Here is an 18,745-nt window from a genome sequence, read left to right on the forward strand (position 1 = left end):
AAGGTTCAGCTTTGGGGGGAATCAACAATTGCACCACCTAAGCAACAGGAGCTGGCTGAATACAAATCTGTTATCATGGAGATTCTGTTTTTGGTAATATATTCAAAGGAACAGCAGGTTATTGCTTATTGAATACAGTATTAGTGAATACAGTATTAGTATTCAGTCATGTTGGGGCTGTTACCCACATCTGTTTTATGGTATGGGATACAGTGACATTCGTTTTTTTCTTTGGGTTCAGTACTCTCATGTCTCTCTCCCTCTCTATTTCTCCACTTATCTGCCTTTCTATCTCTCAGTGCAGCGCAGGCATCTTTTATTTGTTCTACGGTCCAGCTGAGTGCCTGACGACCTACTTATGGTGGAAGGTGCTTTTTCAAGAGTGCTGTAAAACGCAGTCTGTGTGGCTTGGAATTGTTTTGTGATGCGTATTGAATTGGTACTAGCATCATAAGGAGGAATGACATTTTAGGGTAACCCAAGGATTGCACGTGTACCCTCATTATTATATATTGAAAAATACACTCCCAATTTGTGTCCAGATAGTACAGAATATGCTGCATTAAAACACTGTCTGACTTGATGACCTACAGTTTAAGATTCAGACTTCGAGGCAGGCAATGCACAGCCGCAGTGTTAGTTTTGTTGACTAAGACTAAAAGTATATTTTGATATTTAGTCGACTAAGACTAAACAATTTCAGATGACTAAAATAGGACTAAAACAAAATGACGTGTTATTGTCAAAATGAACACCCGGATACCCAAATAGTCAGTTATGATGAACCAGAGGGTGGTGTCGTCAAACCCCAGGCCGGGTGCATTGTGCTTCTAGCTCATAAGTAATTACTGTATACTGTGGAGCGCTTGCCCAACTCATTCAGACATTGTAAACTACTTGCAGTCATTATTTCCCATGGTGGAGTTTGCAGTGAATATCCAACCACTTGTTCTGCACCTGAGAGGCATGTGACTGTTTGATTAGGAAGAACAGCCACGGCAGAGCTTTTACACTGCTGGTTAACCATGCATTTCCATTTTCAGGAAAAGTGCTGAAAGCTAATGAAAAAGTTCCCTGTTTTCCAACATGTTTGATTGGGGGAGAATGAGGCCAGGGTTTCCATGGGGACATGATGTGTAACCTAGCCTAGCTCAAATTATGGTTACTCCATTGTCTCCTACAGGAGGGAGGGAGAGAGAGAGAGAGAGGTGAAAGGGGGGTGAGAGGGGGAAAGAGAGAAAGAGAGAGAGATGCAGAGCTAGATAGGAAGAGAGAGAGAGAGAGAGAGAGAGAGAGAGAGAGAGAGAGAGAGAGAGAGAGAGAGAGAAAGAAATACAGAGGAAGATTGTTTTGTCTGTGGTGTCTGTAGGGCCCCATGCCACCACATTAATAATGTTATCGCTCTGAAAGAAATCCCCATTTTTTCTTCCTTCACCTTGTCTCGTGCAGAAAGCCGTAAAACACGTCCTCATTCCCCAGACTGTGCCCTGCATGCCTGTATTTAAACTTTAATTGTCTGTTGTTCACAGACGGAAATTGCTTTGGGGATTTCATGGCTTTTTTAACCCATTCAATCCGGGAAAACGTATAATTTTGGGGGACCTTGACATGAAAAAGTTTGAGCAGCACTGACACAGAAACATACGTTTTTCAGAAAACTGTTAGGATATATAGAAGACATTTTGTAGAATCGGCCTCAGGTCTTAATGGGTTAAAGTATAACATACAGGTCGTTTGGCTCATCGTCATCGTCTGTTGGTTGAGGAAGTGGCACAAAATATATACGAAATGGAGCTGCCAGTCTGAGGTGGGATGTGTTTTATAATGGGTCGCTTTGACTTAGGAGCAGGGATATTGCCAAATTAAGCATTTTCACGGTTGTCGGACAGTCTTCGTCGTGTTTCCAATTACCTGTACGCTGTATAGTACAGTATTTGCCTCTTTGCACTTGCCAGTTCTAATTTAAAACTTTAAAGCTAAACTTGGGAGAAGAACTTCCCCCTCTCACACTCATTGGATAAGAGACATCTTGCACCGTCTAAAATTAGAAAAAGATAAGATTCTCATTGAGTGGCTCCTCCAGTAAGTTTGGGAAGGTATGGGGTCCATTCTTTCAATTTGTCCGGAATTTGAATCCATATTTATATCCATGGTTAATGTATGTATTTTGTAATAATAATCAAAGTCTACAAAGTAACTAGTAACTTACATTTTCAAATAATTGTAGTGGAGTAAAAGTACAATATTTGCGTCTGAGATGTAGTGGAGTAGAAGTCAAAAGTATTGGAAATACTCAAGTACAAATACCATTTTTTTTTACTTAAGTACAGTACTTGAGTACATGTACTTAGTTACTTTACACCACTGCAAAGCAGTTGTATGGAGTCTGATTGGTCAGACCGGCCCTGTGTCCTCGTTATTGGTCTTTGCTGCCTGTGTGTCTCTGTCTGTACGTGGTGATGAGGTGATCTGATTGGCTGAAGGGCCCTTCCCTATAAACAGAAACACAATCTAATATATTGGCACCTTTTGTCGAGCAGCTGATGCTCGACATTGTAAGTATCTTGACAGTACTTCCTTCAGATTAGCGTGGTTGAAACTCCAGCCACAATAGACACAGCCTCTGGGTGCGTCTGCATGCAGACTCATGTTTATTGATAGCCCCAGTACCAAATAATAAGCCTATTGACAAGATGCACAAAGAAAAGTATCACATACAGTACTACTGTATATGGTCTTCATCTACAAGTTGCGTACACTGTACCTATAAGACCACGAACCTCGATGGTACATATATTCCCTCATTATTACAGAGTGCAGCATAAAAAAAATAAACTACAACTCAAAATGCAGCAGCAGCAACTTAACCCATTAAAGGTAGGGTAAGTGATTTGCGTTGGTTAAAATAATTGTTAAATAGCTCTATATTCTTATAGTACTCATTGCTATAGAGTGTTTGTTCAGTATTAGGAGTCTCCATGTCTCTCCACCTCTTTATTAAACAGAAAATGCATTTTCGTTTCAGTTTCAGTTTCATTTCCAATTTTATCCAACCAGGACAGAGAACTCAATCAGGATACAGATTAAACAAGTGAAATTGGAAGTGATGACACTAAGAAATGAGCATGCAAAATTGGAACTGGAACACTATACAAATTAAGCTTAAAAATGGGTACTTTCTCCTGATTGGCTGAGATTTTGTAGCCTGGTAAACCCTCCCTCCGGAAATCTCAATTCTATTTGATTCCTGGAGTGAGTCTGGCATGAACCGCCTCTCTGCAATATTGGCTGTGTATGCCAAACGGCCGCGCCTATCAGCGTCGTCGCTCATTGTTCTGTGATTGACAGCTTACGTTGGCCAATCAGGTGGCGAGTTCGAGTGAGCCCAAAACACGAACGGCAGCCATCTTTTTCTTGTGCGGCCAATTCTCCGCTATTTTTTTACTTCAAAAAGCTCTCTAACTTCTATTTTGAGGCACGGAATTTACTTATAAGATATCGTTTGGATAGAATTTAGTTGTTTAACTTCATATATGTGGTCAATTAATCATGACAAAGCCTATTTAAAAAAAAATAATTAGAGAACCGGTAGGGGCGGGCAGTGACACCATTGTACCCGAAAAAGGCAACCCATTTTGGGTATGGCTGTCTCAAAAGTCCCGTCGCGTCACATTAAGACTGGTGAACTGCTGATTGGCTGAAGGGGAAAAATTATCATTGGCTGAAGGGGTTGTCAGTCAACGGTATTACTCCCGCCCAACTCCAGCACAGCCAATATTGCAGACAGGCGGATCAGGCCAGACTCACTCCAGGAATCAAATAGAATTGAGATTTCCGGAGGGAGGGTTTACCAGGCTAGAGATTTTGACACCTACCGAAAAAATTATTTTCTGTTTATTTAAGAGCTGGAGAGACAGGGAGACATCTGTTACTGAAAAAACACTCTATAGCAATGATTACAATCAGAATATAGTATTTTAACCTTTTAACAAAATACTTTTTGTTTTAACCAAAAAATATCACTTACCCTACCTTTAAGACCGGGAACGCATCTGTGGGTACATATTTTTTTCTTTGGCTATTCAAAAATAGCAGATTTACAAGCTATGAGCTTGTAGATCTGCTATTTTAGAAAAATCGTTAACATTTTTGCAAATCTTTGAATATTTAGTCTTTGAAAACATTTGTAAAATATTTTGTTCCAGGGATCCCCCCCAGAAGCAAAGATTTGAGTTACAAATGTTCGCTTCAAAAATATATATATTCAAAAATTCACAAAAAAAAACAAGATTTTTCGAAAATAGCAGATATACAAGCCCTCTGTGCCGCGCTATGAGCTTGTAGATCTGCTATTTTTTAATAGCCAAAGGGAATCTAAAAATGACACACAAATGCGTTCCCGGTCTTAATGGGATAAACTTGAGGACATGAGTTTGAGATTCTGCATTATACACCTTCTCTATGTGATGCAACCCTCTGAAATTTTTGCATTAGTTTGGACCTGGGAGAAGGGTTCGCCCCTAAAAATCTAAAAACAACGATGGTACATGATTGAACCCCATTCACACAAATGTAACCGTGACTGGTTTCTGAGTGTAGAGACAGCTCTCCTTTTTATTTATTAGCTGACGTACTTCAGTGCCACAGTTACCACCGCCCGCACTCCAAGTGGAATCATCTAGAAAAGTGTTATGAAACAGGATAGTTATATAGTTATACAGCACTGGGAAAGTTCTACAGTACAATGGCTCCTTCTAATCTAGACTCTCTCACTTTGTGTCTGTCCCTCTGTTTATTAGCTCCTATTCCCCCACGTCATATTGTGTCATTGTCCCCACAGGTAAACAATGTAACACCATGAAATTATGCCCCCACGTTGAGCTCAATGTACCAATTACAGTACTTGCAGCTACAGACCTACGGTGTGCCTGTTGGTGTGTGTGTGTGTGTGTGTGTGTGTGTGTGTGTGTGTGTGTGTGTGTGTGTGTGTGTGTGTGTGTGTGTGTGTGTGTGTGTGTGTGTGTGTGTGTGTGTGTGTGTGTGTGTGTGTGTGTGTGTGTGTGTGTGTGTGTGTGTGTGTGTGTGTGTGTTGTGTGTGTGTGTGCGCGCGCAAGCGACTGTGACTTCCACAACTGCAGCCTCCTGGAATGAATGACAGAATCAGTCACTCCCACTAGCATCAGTTTGACACCTGCCATAGGAGAAGAGGCGGTATAATATAACAGGAGATAAAACGGATATCTTTCCCTAAGTAACTTGGTTGAGATGGGTAATCTACAAAGAAAATGTGATGTTTTTCGATAATAATAGAATATTATATATATTATATAATCGTCTGTGTCCGGGACGAACCAGCTAACTCCATTTTCATTTATTTTTTTCTTCATAAATCAACACTATTGAACACCCTTTACGTCTGTGTAAAAAATCAAAACATTTGAACCAATGAAAAGTATTAAAAAGTGCCTCTGACGAAAACTCCCAACTCCATTGGATCCTCAAACTGTCCGTCAAAAACAAACAACTCCCCCCTCTCCTCTCCAGTGCTGCTTTTTCACAGCATGAGTAGAGCGCGCTGCGCAGTGAACCAGGAGGAGGATCACGTTACAAACTCCCCGTAGTCTGTTAAAACTATGCAGTGTACCTGTTTATCAAACTTAGCACTGACGCTAATGTTATGAAAACAAGTAATTATATTTCTAAAATCTATGAAGTGTTTAATGAGGGGAGCAATGTGACAAGAAGAAAGGCGTTCATAGCATTTCTGTCGCGCTGAAACCTCTCCCTCAGCAGCGAGTGGAGCTATTGTTGTTTGGACAACAACTCCATTTCAGCTTGATTTCTGCTCGTCTGAAACTACTAACTCCACTAGCGCTGGGTAAAGTGTTGATTTACCCGCGATTTGGGTAAAGTGTTGATAATATAATGACACATGCAAGTATCTGACAATATATAAAGTCACTATACCAACTTTGATGAGGCAGTATTGATTTGTTTTAAAAATACAAGGTTTTCTTCATTTCCTGAAAAACGTATATTTTGTTTTCTCGTTTCCTGAACAATGAGCGTTTTGGAGTTAGCGGTTTCAGGCTGGACAGCAGAGATATATTATATTATCGTTGTGTTTGAACCCATTTAGACCTGAGGCCGATTCTAAAACGCCTTCTAAATCCTGACCTAAGTTTTCTGAAAAGCTTCAAATATTTATTCAAAAATTACAACAAATGTATCTTGCTATATACTGTACATAGCAACGAGAACTCCAAAAGGGGTTCCCGTCCTGAAAGGTGTAGTTTCAAACAGGGGTTCCTGCCCAAAATGGGCTAAAGCATTTTAAAGCACGGATTGATTTGAAAAGTCTAGCTGAAAATAGTCTGTGAACAAAAGATTGATTTACATTTTTACGTTACATTTGTGTTAGCGTTGTAAATACCTTGGACAAAAAAAATGCAAACATAATTATGTACAACTACTGTGACCTCTAAAAAGGAAGCAGTTAATGGCAGCTGTATGTACGATATTATGGCTTAACTGTGAGTAGGCAAGGACAAGAGTATAGGCCGGGGTACGGCCCTTTAAATGGCTCAAAAGTTATGCAGCCCTTTGATTCACTCTCACCTGCCATACCTCAAAGAGCAAGGGGACTAAAAGTGTGAGTGGTGGGACCGTGGTGGGAAAAACAGAAAACTTTAATAATGTGATATCTGTGTCTCGGTTTCTCTCTCCTCTCTCCCCACTCTCTGATCTTGGTCTTAGCTCTCCAAGGAGCCCTTTGATCACCTAGCAGTCTATTAAAAGGACAGAAGTAAGATGCTGACAGAGAACTGTGCAAATTGGGCACGGCTATGCCAGAGACCGTATCTACCGTGTTTTAAGCATACCACTTTGCCCCGTGTATCAGCCTCTGCCCCAGTTTGAATTACTGATTATTCTTCATTAATCATCTGCTAATACAGGGGTGGGCAACTTTGATGATGGAGAGGGCCACTATATTTCCACACTCACTCCAGAGGGCCACAATGCATATACTGTCGACCAGACACCTCTTATCTCCGTATTTTAACTTTTTTCGTAAATTAATGCTGTACTTCGCCTTTCTATGTCACACAAAAGTAGCTATAATAGCCGATCTACAAGCTCAAAACGCGTCGCACTGCGACACGTTTGAGCTTTGCTATTTTTGCTATTTTTGAATTGGAATCCTGAACATTTTTTTGATGCTATTTTTGAATTGGAATCCTGAAAAGTAACATTTTAGTTTAATTTCGAATGCATTTAGTTATACTTATGTTAACTTTATGAACTTAAATACAAATACAAGTCAATAGAATTTTAATACTAGTCATTAAAGGCCCTTGTTTTTACAACAAGGGTTATTTTATTAGTTTGTAATGCTTTGTAATTGCTTTCTATCGTTTTTTAATGATTTAGTGATTTTTTACTGGGGGGCGGGGGCATTTGATCCATTGGTAAATAGTCATGAACGCAGCCTCCGATTTCCGTGAAACTTTGTACACACATCCCCACTAGGCCAAGGAAGAAAATTACATTTTTCAAATCAGCCTCATGGTGGCGCTGTAACAGGCAGATTCACGTTTTGGCCTATTTATAGGCTTATTTATATATAATAAAATAATATTTGTTGTAAAAAAAACAAAGTTGTCCTTTAAGCTACTAATATACTGTAGAGTAGACTGAAGTAATTAAAGCGGGTCATGTTTGCATGTTTGGAACTGTAACAGCTGAAATCAATAATATATCAGTATTCTGATATTAACCTGTGGGCCGCATTAAGTGAAGGTGGGGGCCGCATGTGGCCCCCAGGCCGCCAGTTGCCCATGTATGTGCTAATATGTCAGTTCTCTGAAGTTAATTACACCCCCCCCCCCTCTCTCTCTCCCCCAGGGTCCCAGTACAGTGGAGGACCCCTCCACCTTTAGCCCTGCCGGCACAAATCAGCCAGGAGGCCGGCACAGCTTTGTCCAGGAGCACTTCCAGGCACAGTACAGGTGAGGGCCACAGACTTACAGAACATTCCCTGTACACAGTATGTCACTGAACTCACAACCAGTGTTGGGGTAATGCTTTGCAAAGTAACATGTTAAGGTAGTGGTTCTCAACCAGTGGTCCGGGGACCACCAGTGGTCCGGGGGGTCCGGGGACCACCAGTGGTCCTTGAGGGGGTTCCAGGTGGTCCCCAGCCAAATGATGGAGAGTTGGAAACCCAATGGACCCTTATACAGTAGATCTTTAACTCTTGAGAGAGTAAAATGAAACCAAATGGACCCTTACGATAACAAAATCAAAGTCTTGGGTCTGAGAGGCTAGATCTCATCAAATGGTGGTCCGTGGCTCAAATGCCGAATAAATAATGGCTTTGATATGAAAAGGGTTGAAAACCACTGTGTTAGAGTATTCGGTTTTGCAATTCAAGTACTCGTTTACTTAGTTATGTTTTCAAATGAATTACATTACATACCATTACTTGAAAACATATATTTCCCCGTTCCTTTTGTGTTGGCACAAATGAAAAAGAAAATCCAGACGCATTTGCAGTTTGCACTGGTTCTGGGTATTTGCTACTTCTTTACAAGGCACACGGGAGAAGTTTCTAGGGGGGTGTGTCAGTTGGCATGTGCAGCTACTGTGTGACTGAGATTCAGAGAAGAAGGCAGAGAGCTCAGCTTTCACGTCGTGGAAGTATTAGTTATTTGGAATTCGTTGGTGACATCAAATGCAAATTATGCCTGAGGGACAATGTGTCAGGTTTGATTTGAAGAAGCATCCGGCAAGCCTGGTACTGGTACAACACTAGCCACTCTGGTAGGCTACACATCGTTTACAGTACTTGTGATAAAGCAGAATTGTCATTCCTGTTATTAGCCTTCATTGAAGATGAAAGATTATGGGCCTTGGTCTAGAGCAGTGGTTCTCAAACTTTTTCATGTCAAGGACCCCCAAAAAGACATGTATTTGGTCCAGGGACCCCCAGTCCCAGAAGCAAAGATTTGAGTTACACATGTTTGCTTATATTCAAAGATTTGCACACATTTTCCAGATTTCTTGAAAATAGCAGATCTAGAAGCTCATAGCGCTGCACTCGTGCCGCGCTATGAGCTTGTATATTTGCTATTTTTGAATAGCCAAAGTGTTAATTATGGATAAAGGGGTCAAAATGATTGTGACGCTTTATTAACTAATTTAGGTGGGGAACCCCTGGTACCCCCCCCAAGGACCCCTGGGGGTCCCCGGACCCCACTTTGAGAACCAATGGTCTACAGACTATACAATGACGATAGAGTCAATACATTCAAAGATAAACGTACAGTGGGCTCATTGAGTAGCCCTCACACTCCCTCTGGACAATATAACCAACTTGCGCAAAGAAATCGCAAAGGGGTTTTCGTTTTCAGTAACACAAACGTTATCCACTGTAAAAGTATTATAACCATAGTTACTTTTCTCAGTATAGGTAAACGTAGCATTACCCCAACACTGCTCACAACAACAGCTACATTCATTTTAGGTATTTTAGGATTTGTTTTGTTTCTGTCTAAGACAAGGTACAGCTTGCCTTTTGGTAAACAAGATATGACATAATTTGTCATATTATACCAGGTTGCTTATTTCTCTCACTAAACATGGCAACGTTTTTAGATCCCATGTGGTTGCTTATTTCTCTCACTAAACATGGCAACGTTTTTAGATCCCATATTCTGATAGGACATTGAGCAGCAGCGCCACTTACCATAGAGTTACATACAGTGGCCGAACACAGTATTGTGGGTTGGCTTTAGATCCCATATTCTGAGAGGACATTGAGCCCTCATTGGCTAAAGGACCAACCAATGAGGAAAAGGTGACGCAAAAGACAGGACTAGCGAGTCTAGATGTAGACCAGGTTTTGCAACCTGGTAAAAAGTAGAGTAAGAATAAAACGTCAGGACTATCTAAGTATCCTATCAATTATGCAGTATCAAACCTGAAAAGTACCAGGCACCGAAACTCACGTCCCGAGGATGTGTTTGCATAACCTGGAATATATCACATAGATATACTATTGGAGAGAATAGGTAATCAGCACAGGCGAGAATATATACATGTTGTTTGTCCCACGGATAAGGATCAGTAGCTGGAGAAAGTAGGTCAGATTGCCCTGTGCAGAGGTATAGGGGATATGAATCTTTAGGATGGCTTTCTGTCTCGCTTTGTTTCATGCACCCCAGAAAGATGGAGGGAGATGGAGCCTTTAATGAAACAGCAGTGATGGAAGAAGTACTCGCATGTTTTTACTTAAGTAAAAGTATCAATACTGCAATGTAGATGATACTCTGTTACAAGTAGAATTCCCGTATTCAAAATGTACTTGAGTAAAAGTACAAAAGAATCGGCATCAAAATGTACTTACCAAAAGTAAATGTACTCATTGTGCAGAATGTCCCATTTCACAAGTTCAAAATGTAGCGTGAGCTGTCGTGGAGTAAAAGTGCAATATTTTCCTCTGAGATGTAGTGGGGTAAAAGTATTGAAAATTGTAAATACTGAAGAAAGTAAAAATATCTCAAAATTGTACTTAAGTACAGTACTTGAGTGCATGTACTTAGTTACTTTACACCACTGTGAAACAGACTGTAGGTGTCTTTCTAGTCTTGGCAGTACAATTGTATATCTGCGCTCTCGTCTTGCCTTTAGCCCTTCACCTTGTCTCATAGTCAGGGGATATTAGCAGAAAAATGTCCAATCTTGGAATAAATTCCTTACAAAAAAAAATCTTCACCAATGTGTTTGTAAAGGTGTCTAGTAACACATCTCATAAAGACTGAAATGCAGTTTCCCTAGGAGAATTTGTGACAGCTGCCGAAAGTTGGGGTACCCACCATAACCTTATGCAGGGGGGAAAAAAAATCAAAATTTAATTCTGTTTTAAGTAGCATGTGAGGGGTCAAACTAGGGTGTTTTTATGATTCTGAATCCATTGCAAGCATTTGTTTTGCACCAAAACCACTCCTTGGGCTAAAAACAGCCCAATCTCAATGGGCTTTTTACATAAAAAGTATACCTGGAAAAGGATGGCTATGCATTTCAGTCTTTGTGAGATGTGTTACTAGACACCTTTTTTTTGGTAAGGAATTTATTCCAAGATTTTTTTTATATCCCCTGACTATCACTATTGACTCCAGATAAACATGTACTGGATACGTTCAAAAATTACACAAATTATTAAATTCAGATATACCTTGGCAGTTGTTGTGCGTAATTCATTTTCAAAATGATTCTTGCCTTTTCTTTTCGCCCAATGCTGAAGACACAACAATTATGAGCAGAGATTCCAGCCAAGGCCTTAGTCAATGCTGCACCCATTCTGCTGCCTCAGAATTTCCGAGATGCTAATAGGAATGGCTCGAGGCGGAACAATCAATAATTGTACAGACAGGGCTACTTATCACCAACTCACAAGCATAGTTATGCTGTTCAATTAGCAATGAGATACAGCAGTGCAGGTCTGTGCGTATTAGACAGCAAAAGGCTGTCTCCCTCAAATGATCTCTGTAGAGGATCACAATTGATGACAATTGTTGTCTGTAAAAACGGATGCGAGTGGTGACACTCACCAAGTCACACACAGATATCATATTAACCACTTTAACCCATTTTGAGCACGTCAGGTGAACATTTTCCAAAAAAAAATTGCTGATCTACTGTACAAGCTCACAACACGTCATCAGTGCCCATACCCTAGGTGGGGTTTGCAAAAGGGCCTTTCTGTGTGGAGTTTGCATGTTCTCCCCATGTCCCCTACGGGTATAGCCTGACACTCAGCCTGAATTTTCATTTCGTTTCACTCCATTATTCAGTCTGAAAGCCCTCTCAATGCAGCCAATTTCTGAGATGGGGGCGTGGCCAAAGTTTTTTTTTCAAAGACTCTTTGGCGATTGGTTCATACTGGATTATCCCGATCCCGATTCGTCGTACAGATTTTCAACCGAGAAACACCTGCCTTCGACAGCGTCACCAGACCCTGAATGCGAGGCAAACGATTCAGGGGGTGGAGCCAGGCTACTACGGGTAGGTACCCTCACAAAAAACATGCAGTAATCCTGGTCTCTATACTGCCTCCCCCTGGTCAGCCGGGGCGCCTGATGGAGGGGAAAGGAACTGGTTGGAATAACTTGTTCCTTCCTTCCACGCGCTACGTCCTACCGGGGAAACATCCCCCTGTCAGGTGATAAGAAGCGGCCTGCTAACTCCTCATGCGTTGTGGGAAGCACGAGCTCGGTTCTGGGCTCTCCCCAGGCTGGCAGAGGGAGAGTAGCGCCCGATTGGCACTGGGTGAAAAAATAGGATTACAAAAATCGTGGGATAATATATATATATTTTTTTAAACACGTGAGCTTGTGGATTGCCTGTATTCAAAAAAGAAAGAAAAGAAAAACATTGTTGTTAAAAAGCCAGGCCAACTCCAGGGTAATCCTCTCCCGTATACGTTCAGTTTACCTCTCATCCTTCGCACAGAATAAAATTGTGTGAGGCGATCAATGATGGAGTGTCTGACTCTCTGACACTACAGTTGTATTGACCTCACTGTGCTGTTAAGGTTAAGCAGCCAGTGGATTATCCCATTATGGTCTAAAACACTTGTACTATATCCCTGCGGAGCGCCATGTTGCACTCAGCCTGGTAAATTGGAAATCGTTCGGACATGGAAGAAGCTCTTGTCCAGACAGTACAGTAGTACAGTAGGTGAAAACTATGCACTGATCTGCTTAAAAAGACCGGCTAAGTGAACCATTAGATTGAGGTCGTATGTGTAAGCTTGTTAGCAGTGGTGTAAAGTAACTAAGTACATTTACTTAAGTACTGTACTTAAGTACACTTTTGAGGAATTTTTACTTTACTGGAGTATTTTCCATTTTCAATACTTTTACTTCTACTCCACTACTTCTCAGAGGCAAATATTGTACCTTTACTCCACTACAATTATTTGACAGCTTTGGTTACTTGTTACTTTGCAGATTTAGATTATTATTTCAAAACATACATTAACCAATTCAGCCCTATATTTCGGCCATTTGAAAATAGCCGATCTAACAAGCTCACAATGCTTTGCAACGCGACGCATTGTGAGCTTGTAGATTGGCTATTTTCAAAAGATTTGTATACATTATGAACTTGTGAAATGGGACATTCTGCACAATGAGTACTTTTACTTTTGGTACTTTAAGTACATTTTGATGCCAATACCCTTGTACTTACTTTTACTTACTTTTACTTGTAACTGAATATTTCTACACTGCAGTATTGATACTTTTACTTAAGTAAAAACATTTAAGTATTTTTTCCACCACTGCTTGTTAGCAAATGGGAATGAAGGGAGCTGAGTGAGTTGAGCGCTGAATGAATGAATGAATGGGGGGGGGGGGGGGGTCCGGGGGAGAGTGAGGCTAACAGTGTACACCTCCTGCCTTCCGTGCCTACTAGGGCATTCACAGAATAGTCGAATATTCGAATATTCGAATATCAAACCGACTATTCGACTATCAAACCACTATTCGATTATTCGGAATTTTTTTAAAGTGGCTTTTCTAGAGCAGACACGCAGCTGTGAGCTCTGGTGTGACGCCAACTTGCATTCCTTGAGTCGAGTCATCAATGCCATTAAAAAAAAAAAAAAAAAAAAAAAACTTTTTTTAAATTTTAATTTTTTTTTAATTTTTTATAATCAAACCGAATAATCGACTATTCGAATACTTTTGGGTCGAATAATTCGAATACCATAAATCACTATTCGTTAATGCCCTAGTGCCTACCTGAACTATCGCTACGCTGGATTCTCTTCATCAGACAATCAATCAGTTGAACATTATTCTAAATAAGTACAGGTGGAACGCTGCTAGGACAGAGGGAGGCCATTGACAGGAGGAGAAATAATGTCTGCAAAATGAGCCATAACCCTTAAATTGGAGAAATAGTCTAGAATGACTGTTTTTCTGCAATGGTCTTATGCCCATTTATTCACTACAACTGGTATACTTGTTATTACTGTTGGCCATTTTCCAAAGCATACCGCCGTTTGTTACATTTTGGAATAATATACCAGATTTCTGTCATTTTTGTTGCGCTAGCATTGGGGCTCTAAGAATGGCAATGTTGGTTGCTTCCCCTTCCTTGTCTAACTCCAACTAAACACTAAGACTGTGACATCATCACATTTATACACAGGTGCATCAAATATAGACTAAGTAGGCCCTATTTTAAACATCAAACAGATGATCAATTATACTTTTTAAACACACGTGACACTTATGAAATGTAATATAAAATGTAATCAAATTACCAGCAATAACGTTTTAACCTTTTTAGCAAGAATTATTCTTCATCTAATTTACTCAAAATCAAATAATAACGATTGGCTCTTACAGTAACTTTGACAAAAAGATTACTGGATGACTGTACCAGTCTCTTTGTCTCTCTCTCTCTCTCTCTCTCTCTCTCTCTCTCTCTCTCTCTCTCTCTCTCTCTCTCTCTCTTACACACTCTTGTTCACACACACAGAGACACTTACATACCAGAGTGTTTAGGTAACATTATCAGATTCATTAGCAGGTCACTGTAACAACACCAGGACGTATCGTATCACATAGCACAAATCCCTGAAAACACCCCACTGCATCGGCAAACAGCTATAGAGGGTCTTTCTTAATCCAAAATGCACATGCACGCACACACACTCGTGCACGCACGCACTAATGCACACGCACGCACACACACGCACGTACACACACATCCCATCTATTTTGTCCCTTTTTCCCTCTCTTTTTGAAATGACTGGCTATTTTTAGAGTTGTGTTCCTCCATGGGTTTATTATGTGGCTTTGAATGCAGGCCAATGCTTTGTACTGGCATAAGAGGCCTATTTAACGGATGCAATTAGCCGTATGTACTGTAACTATGCTATACTTTAGACACATGCACAAACTTGCATGTCACTGAGTTCGTATAATTAGCTTATGTGTGCTACTCATGCACTGTGGAAATGTGATACACAATTTATGTACAGTATGTATCTTATTATACACTACACACACAGGCACACACATACATAGATAGATACAGTAGGTGGCCAGTGACTTTGACCAGTTTCACTTTCAAAACCTTTGCATCATGCATGTCACACAAACAGAATGCGGCACACAACACCAATGGTTTTGATAATGTGGATAGTGGAAGTTAAATGGTATGAAAAAACGTGTTATATCAACAAAACGCATCGCATTCTGTTTGTGTGACATGCATGATGCAAAGGTTTTGAAAGTGAAACTGGTCAAAGTCACTGGCCACCTACTGTAGATAGATAGACAGACAGACAGACAGACAGACAGACAGACAGACAGACAGACAGACAGACAGACAGACAGACAGACAGACAGACAGACAGACAGACAGACAGACAGACAGACAGACAGACAGACAGACAGACATGTGTAAATATCTATGGTAGATAGACATTTGCTGTGCACACAAACTGTGTTATTACATCTGCTGAATATGCTACTGTGTCTTAACACTGTGAGTAAGGAGCTTGGATTACTTGTGAGGGTGGTAATCACATGCTGTTTCTATGATGGGCCGTGATTTAGTTATACCTGGACAAATCCTAATAAGGGGTTTGTACAGTACATTACAGCCTGGTGGAAGGCTGTGTTCATAGTGCACTGCAATTCCAGGATTGCAACTGTTGCTGAATGGCCGACAGTGTTTGAAGAATTCAGGTTTATTCAATGAGAAAGAATGGAAGAAGAATGTGAGGGTGTCACATGGCATACTACTACTGGCTCTTCTGATGAGCTGGTTTGTGTCACTTTATTTTTCTAAGAGTGCAGAAATTGGACATTTAAAAAGGGTGTAAAGGTGACTAGCGGCATTTTTGTATCATTATTTATGGCTTCCATTATAGCATGCAGCTTCTATTAGCTTGGATTCCACATCGATGATGTCACTGGTAGGAGGGTTTCTGAACTAACCACAGACACAGACATAGTAGACAAAAATTGTACAATATCATATCAAGAGCATTAGCAAGGACCAATTATATGAATAATATAGGTTGAAAATGGGTGAAGTCGTCCTTTTAAGTGGTTAAATAGTTTTTCCTAACCAAAAACCAATGACAGAGCTTTGGAATTATTTCTTGCTCATTTCCCTCACCTGGAGTTCCATCTCCTGCAGCTGCATTGCCTGGTTGTTGTTGGTGCTCCTTCCAAGACCCGCAGATTAATACATGAAGCACCGGTAATTATACTACAAAACACACACATACCTCAGGCAGGAACACCATGCACACACTAAGACATCTTGGAGTCTTGTTTTCTTTCAAACCTCTGGAGGTAATACCTTGTTTCCTGTTTGCTCACGCCCACCCACCTGTTAAATAAATGATGATGCTAGCTCCATGTTTGAAACACCCAGCGGGTCTTCTACAGCATGGATATCCATTTCAGCCTTGAAAACTAGCGCTGTAACTGCCACCAGGTATACTGCGTGTGCATACAGTACGTGTGTGCGTGTGTGTGTGTGTGTGCCGTGTCTATAAGAGAAGGACTGAAAAAGCTTGTGCGTGTGCTTATTATCTGTCTGATGAATTTGGAAATGTTACTGTACCGCTCAGTGTACACTCCTTCCACTATCTTTTATTCTTTTTTTGTGTCCGGGAGGTTCAGTCGCTATGGAGCAGTGGTTCTCAAACTTTTTCATGTCAAGGACCCCCAAAATGATTGTATAAATGATGTATTTGGCCGCGGACCCCCATCTCAAAATATGTTGTTCCAGGGACCCCCAGAACAGCAAAGATTTGAGTTGAACAAAAACATACATATTCAAAGATTTGCACACATTTTTCATGATTTTTCTAAAATAGCTGATTTCAAAGCTCGTAATTTTTGAATAGCCAAAGTATAAAATATGGTTAAAGTGGTTGAAAAGATTGTGACCCTGTATTTCGGACCACAAGGTTATGGATTTGATCCCGGGCACCGCCGACTCAGTGTATGAGTGGCACTGCTTGGGTAACTAAGTCACGCGGTAAATCACTGGGAGCTGAGGGTGGAGGTGTGGCGCTCCACCTCAGCTATCCATCTGCCAGGGGTCGAGCACATTGAAAAGGGGATAGACACCCTCGTTGGGCTGATACTGATATTATAAGCCACTCCGACCTACAGTACTTATCTCTTCTTCTTTTCTTCCTCCTCCCAACTTAATGGAATCATGGCCAAACTGGGGTTGTCATCGGATTGACTTTGGGCCACCTCACATTCATTTATTAACCACTTTCAACATAGCATTCCTATGGAGCCCCAGAGCGGCCGTAGAGAGAAGAAAAAAACGATATACTGAGGCCACGTTTTTCCATATTTGAGCGCTCAAAATTGTATTTTGCGGCCACAAGACTCGTTCCTATATTTGTATTAATTTGTGTCCACAAATGGTGTAATTTGTATGCACAAATTAACTAAAACGTGGGATTATAACTTGTAGCCGCAAATTAATTAAAATAGGAAGGAGTTATATCTCGTAGTCACAAAATACAATTTCAAGCGCTCAATATAGTAAAATGTGGCCTCAATAAAATAAAAAATATTTTCTATCGCCACTCCGCCAAAGTTTCACTACCCGGTGGGAAAACCATGTAGGCCATACATATCCGTAATCACATCAATGCACTATGTTCAACTATGGTAGATAGGAGAGTAAGCATGCAGACACATGCAGTTTGATGCTGCTTCATCAGACAGTGTACTGTATGTATTAACCCATTAAGATCTGAAAAACTTAGGTTTCTATGTCAGTGGTTCTCAAACTTTTTCTTGTCAAGGACCCCCAAAATGATATGTATTTGGCCGACCCCCATCTAAAAATATTTTGTTCCTGGGACCCCCAGAATCAAAGATTTGAGTTGATTTTGTTTTGCTTTAAAATAATATATGTTCAAAGATTTGCACACATTTTCACGATTTCTCAAAAATAGCACATCTACAAGCTCATAGCGCGGCACTCGGTGCCGCGCAATGAGCTTGTAGATCTGCTATTTTTGAATAGCCAAAGTGTAAAATATTTTTTTGCTCAAATAAAAAAATGACACTGAGGCGTTCCAGGTCTTAAAGGGTTAATATTAGGACATGCTGCCTGGCAGAGATTTGCGCTCTGCTGAGCACACCTTTCTAGTTTCTGTAGATATCTGTAGTGTGTCTGTTTGTTTGTCACTCACTCTCTCTCTCTCTCTCTCTCTCTCTCTCTCTCTCTCTCTCTCTCTCTCTCTCTCTCTCTCTCTCTCTCTCTCTCTCTCTCTCTCTCTTCTGGTTCTATTCACAACTCTGCAATGCCTTGGGGGCATTTTGTGGAGCTGTCTGATTTGAATAAATGTTTGATTAGAGCTGATGCTGTCTGGCGGTTTGGGCTGCCGATCGGGGAGACAGCTCTCCGGTGATGCTCTGATGTGGCCTAAATGAGTCTTTGTCAACCCCCAGTGACTGTCTGTCACTCGCACTTTCTGACTTCCATTATTTTTGTGGCATTGCATGGGAGATGTGTGCAGAGAGCTATGGCCTCAAACTCCATCCAGAGTTCCAGACAAAGACATGGCTCAGAAGATTGCTTAGCTATTTTTTTCTTTTGTATTAAGATATTTTTGTCTGGGTTTTCTTGATCAGTGTGCGTTTGTATAATACTGATGCAAATTTTGTAGAAACTA

General features: G+C 40.7%; 1 protein-coding gene across 1 annotated transcript in view; it reads left to right on the forward strand.

The window, feature by feature from the left end:
• Positions 1-18,745, forward strand: part of usp43a (ubiquitin specific peptidase 43a) — a 126,065-nt gene that overhangs the window by 41,237 nt on the left and 66,083 nt on the right. Inside the window, exon 3 of the mRNA XM_080448044.1 lies at positions 7,906-8,009. Coding sequence (XP_080304170.1) covers positions 7,906-8,009 — 104 coding nt within the window. The remainder of the gene's footprint in view (positions 1-7,905; positions 8,010-18,745) is intronic.

The sequence above is a fragment of the Gymnoscopelus braueri genome (assembly GCF_963280865.1).
Source record: "Gymnoscopelus braueri genome assembly, chromosome: 2".
NCBI classification, from domain to species: domain Eukaryota; kingdom Metazoa; phylum Chordata; class Actinopteri; order Myctophiformes; family Myctophidae; genus Gymnoscopelus; species Gymnoscopelus braueri.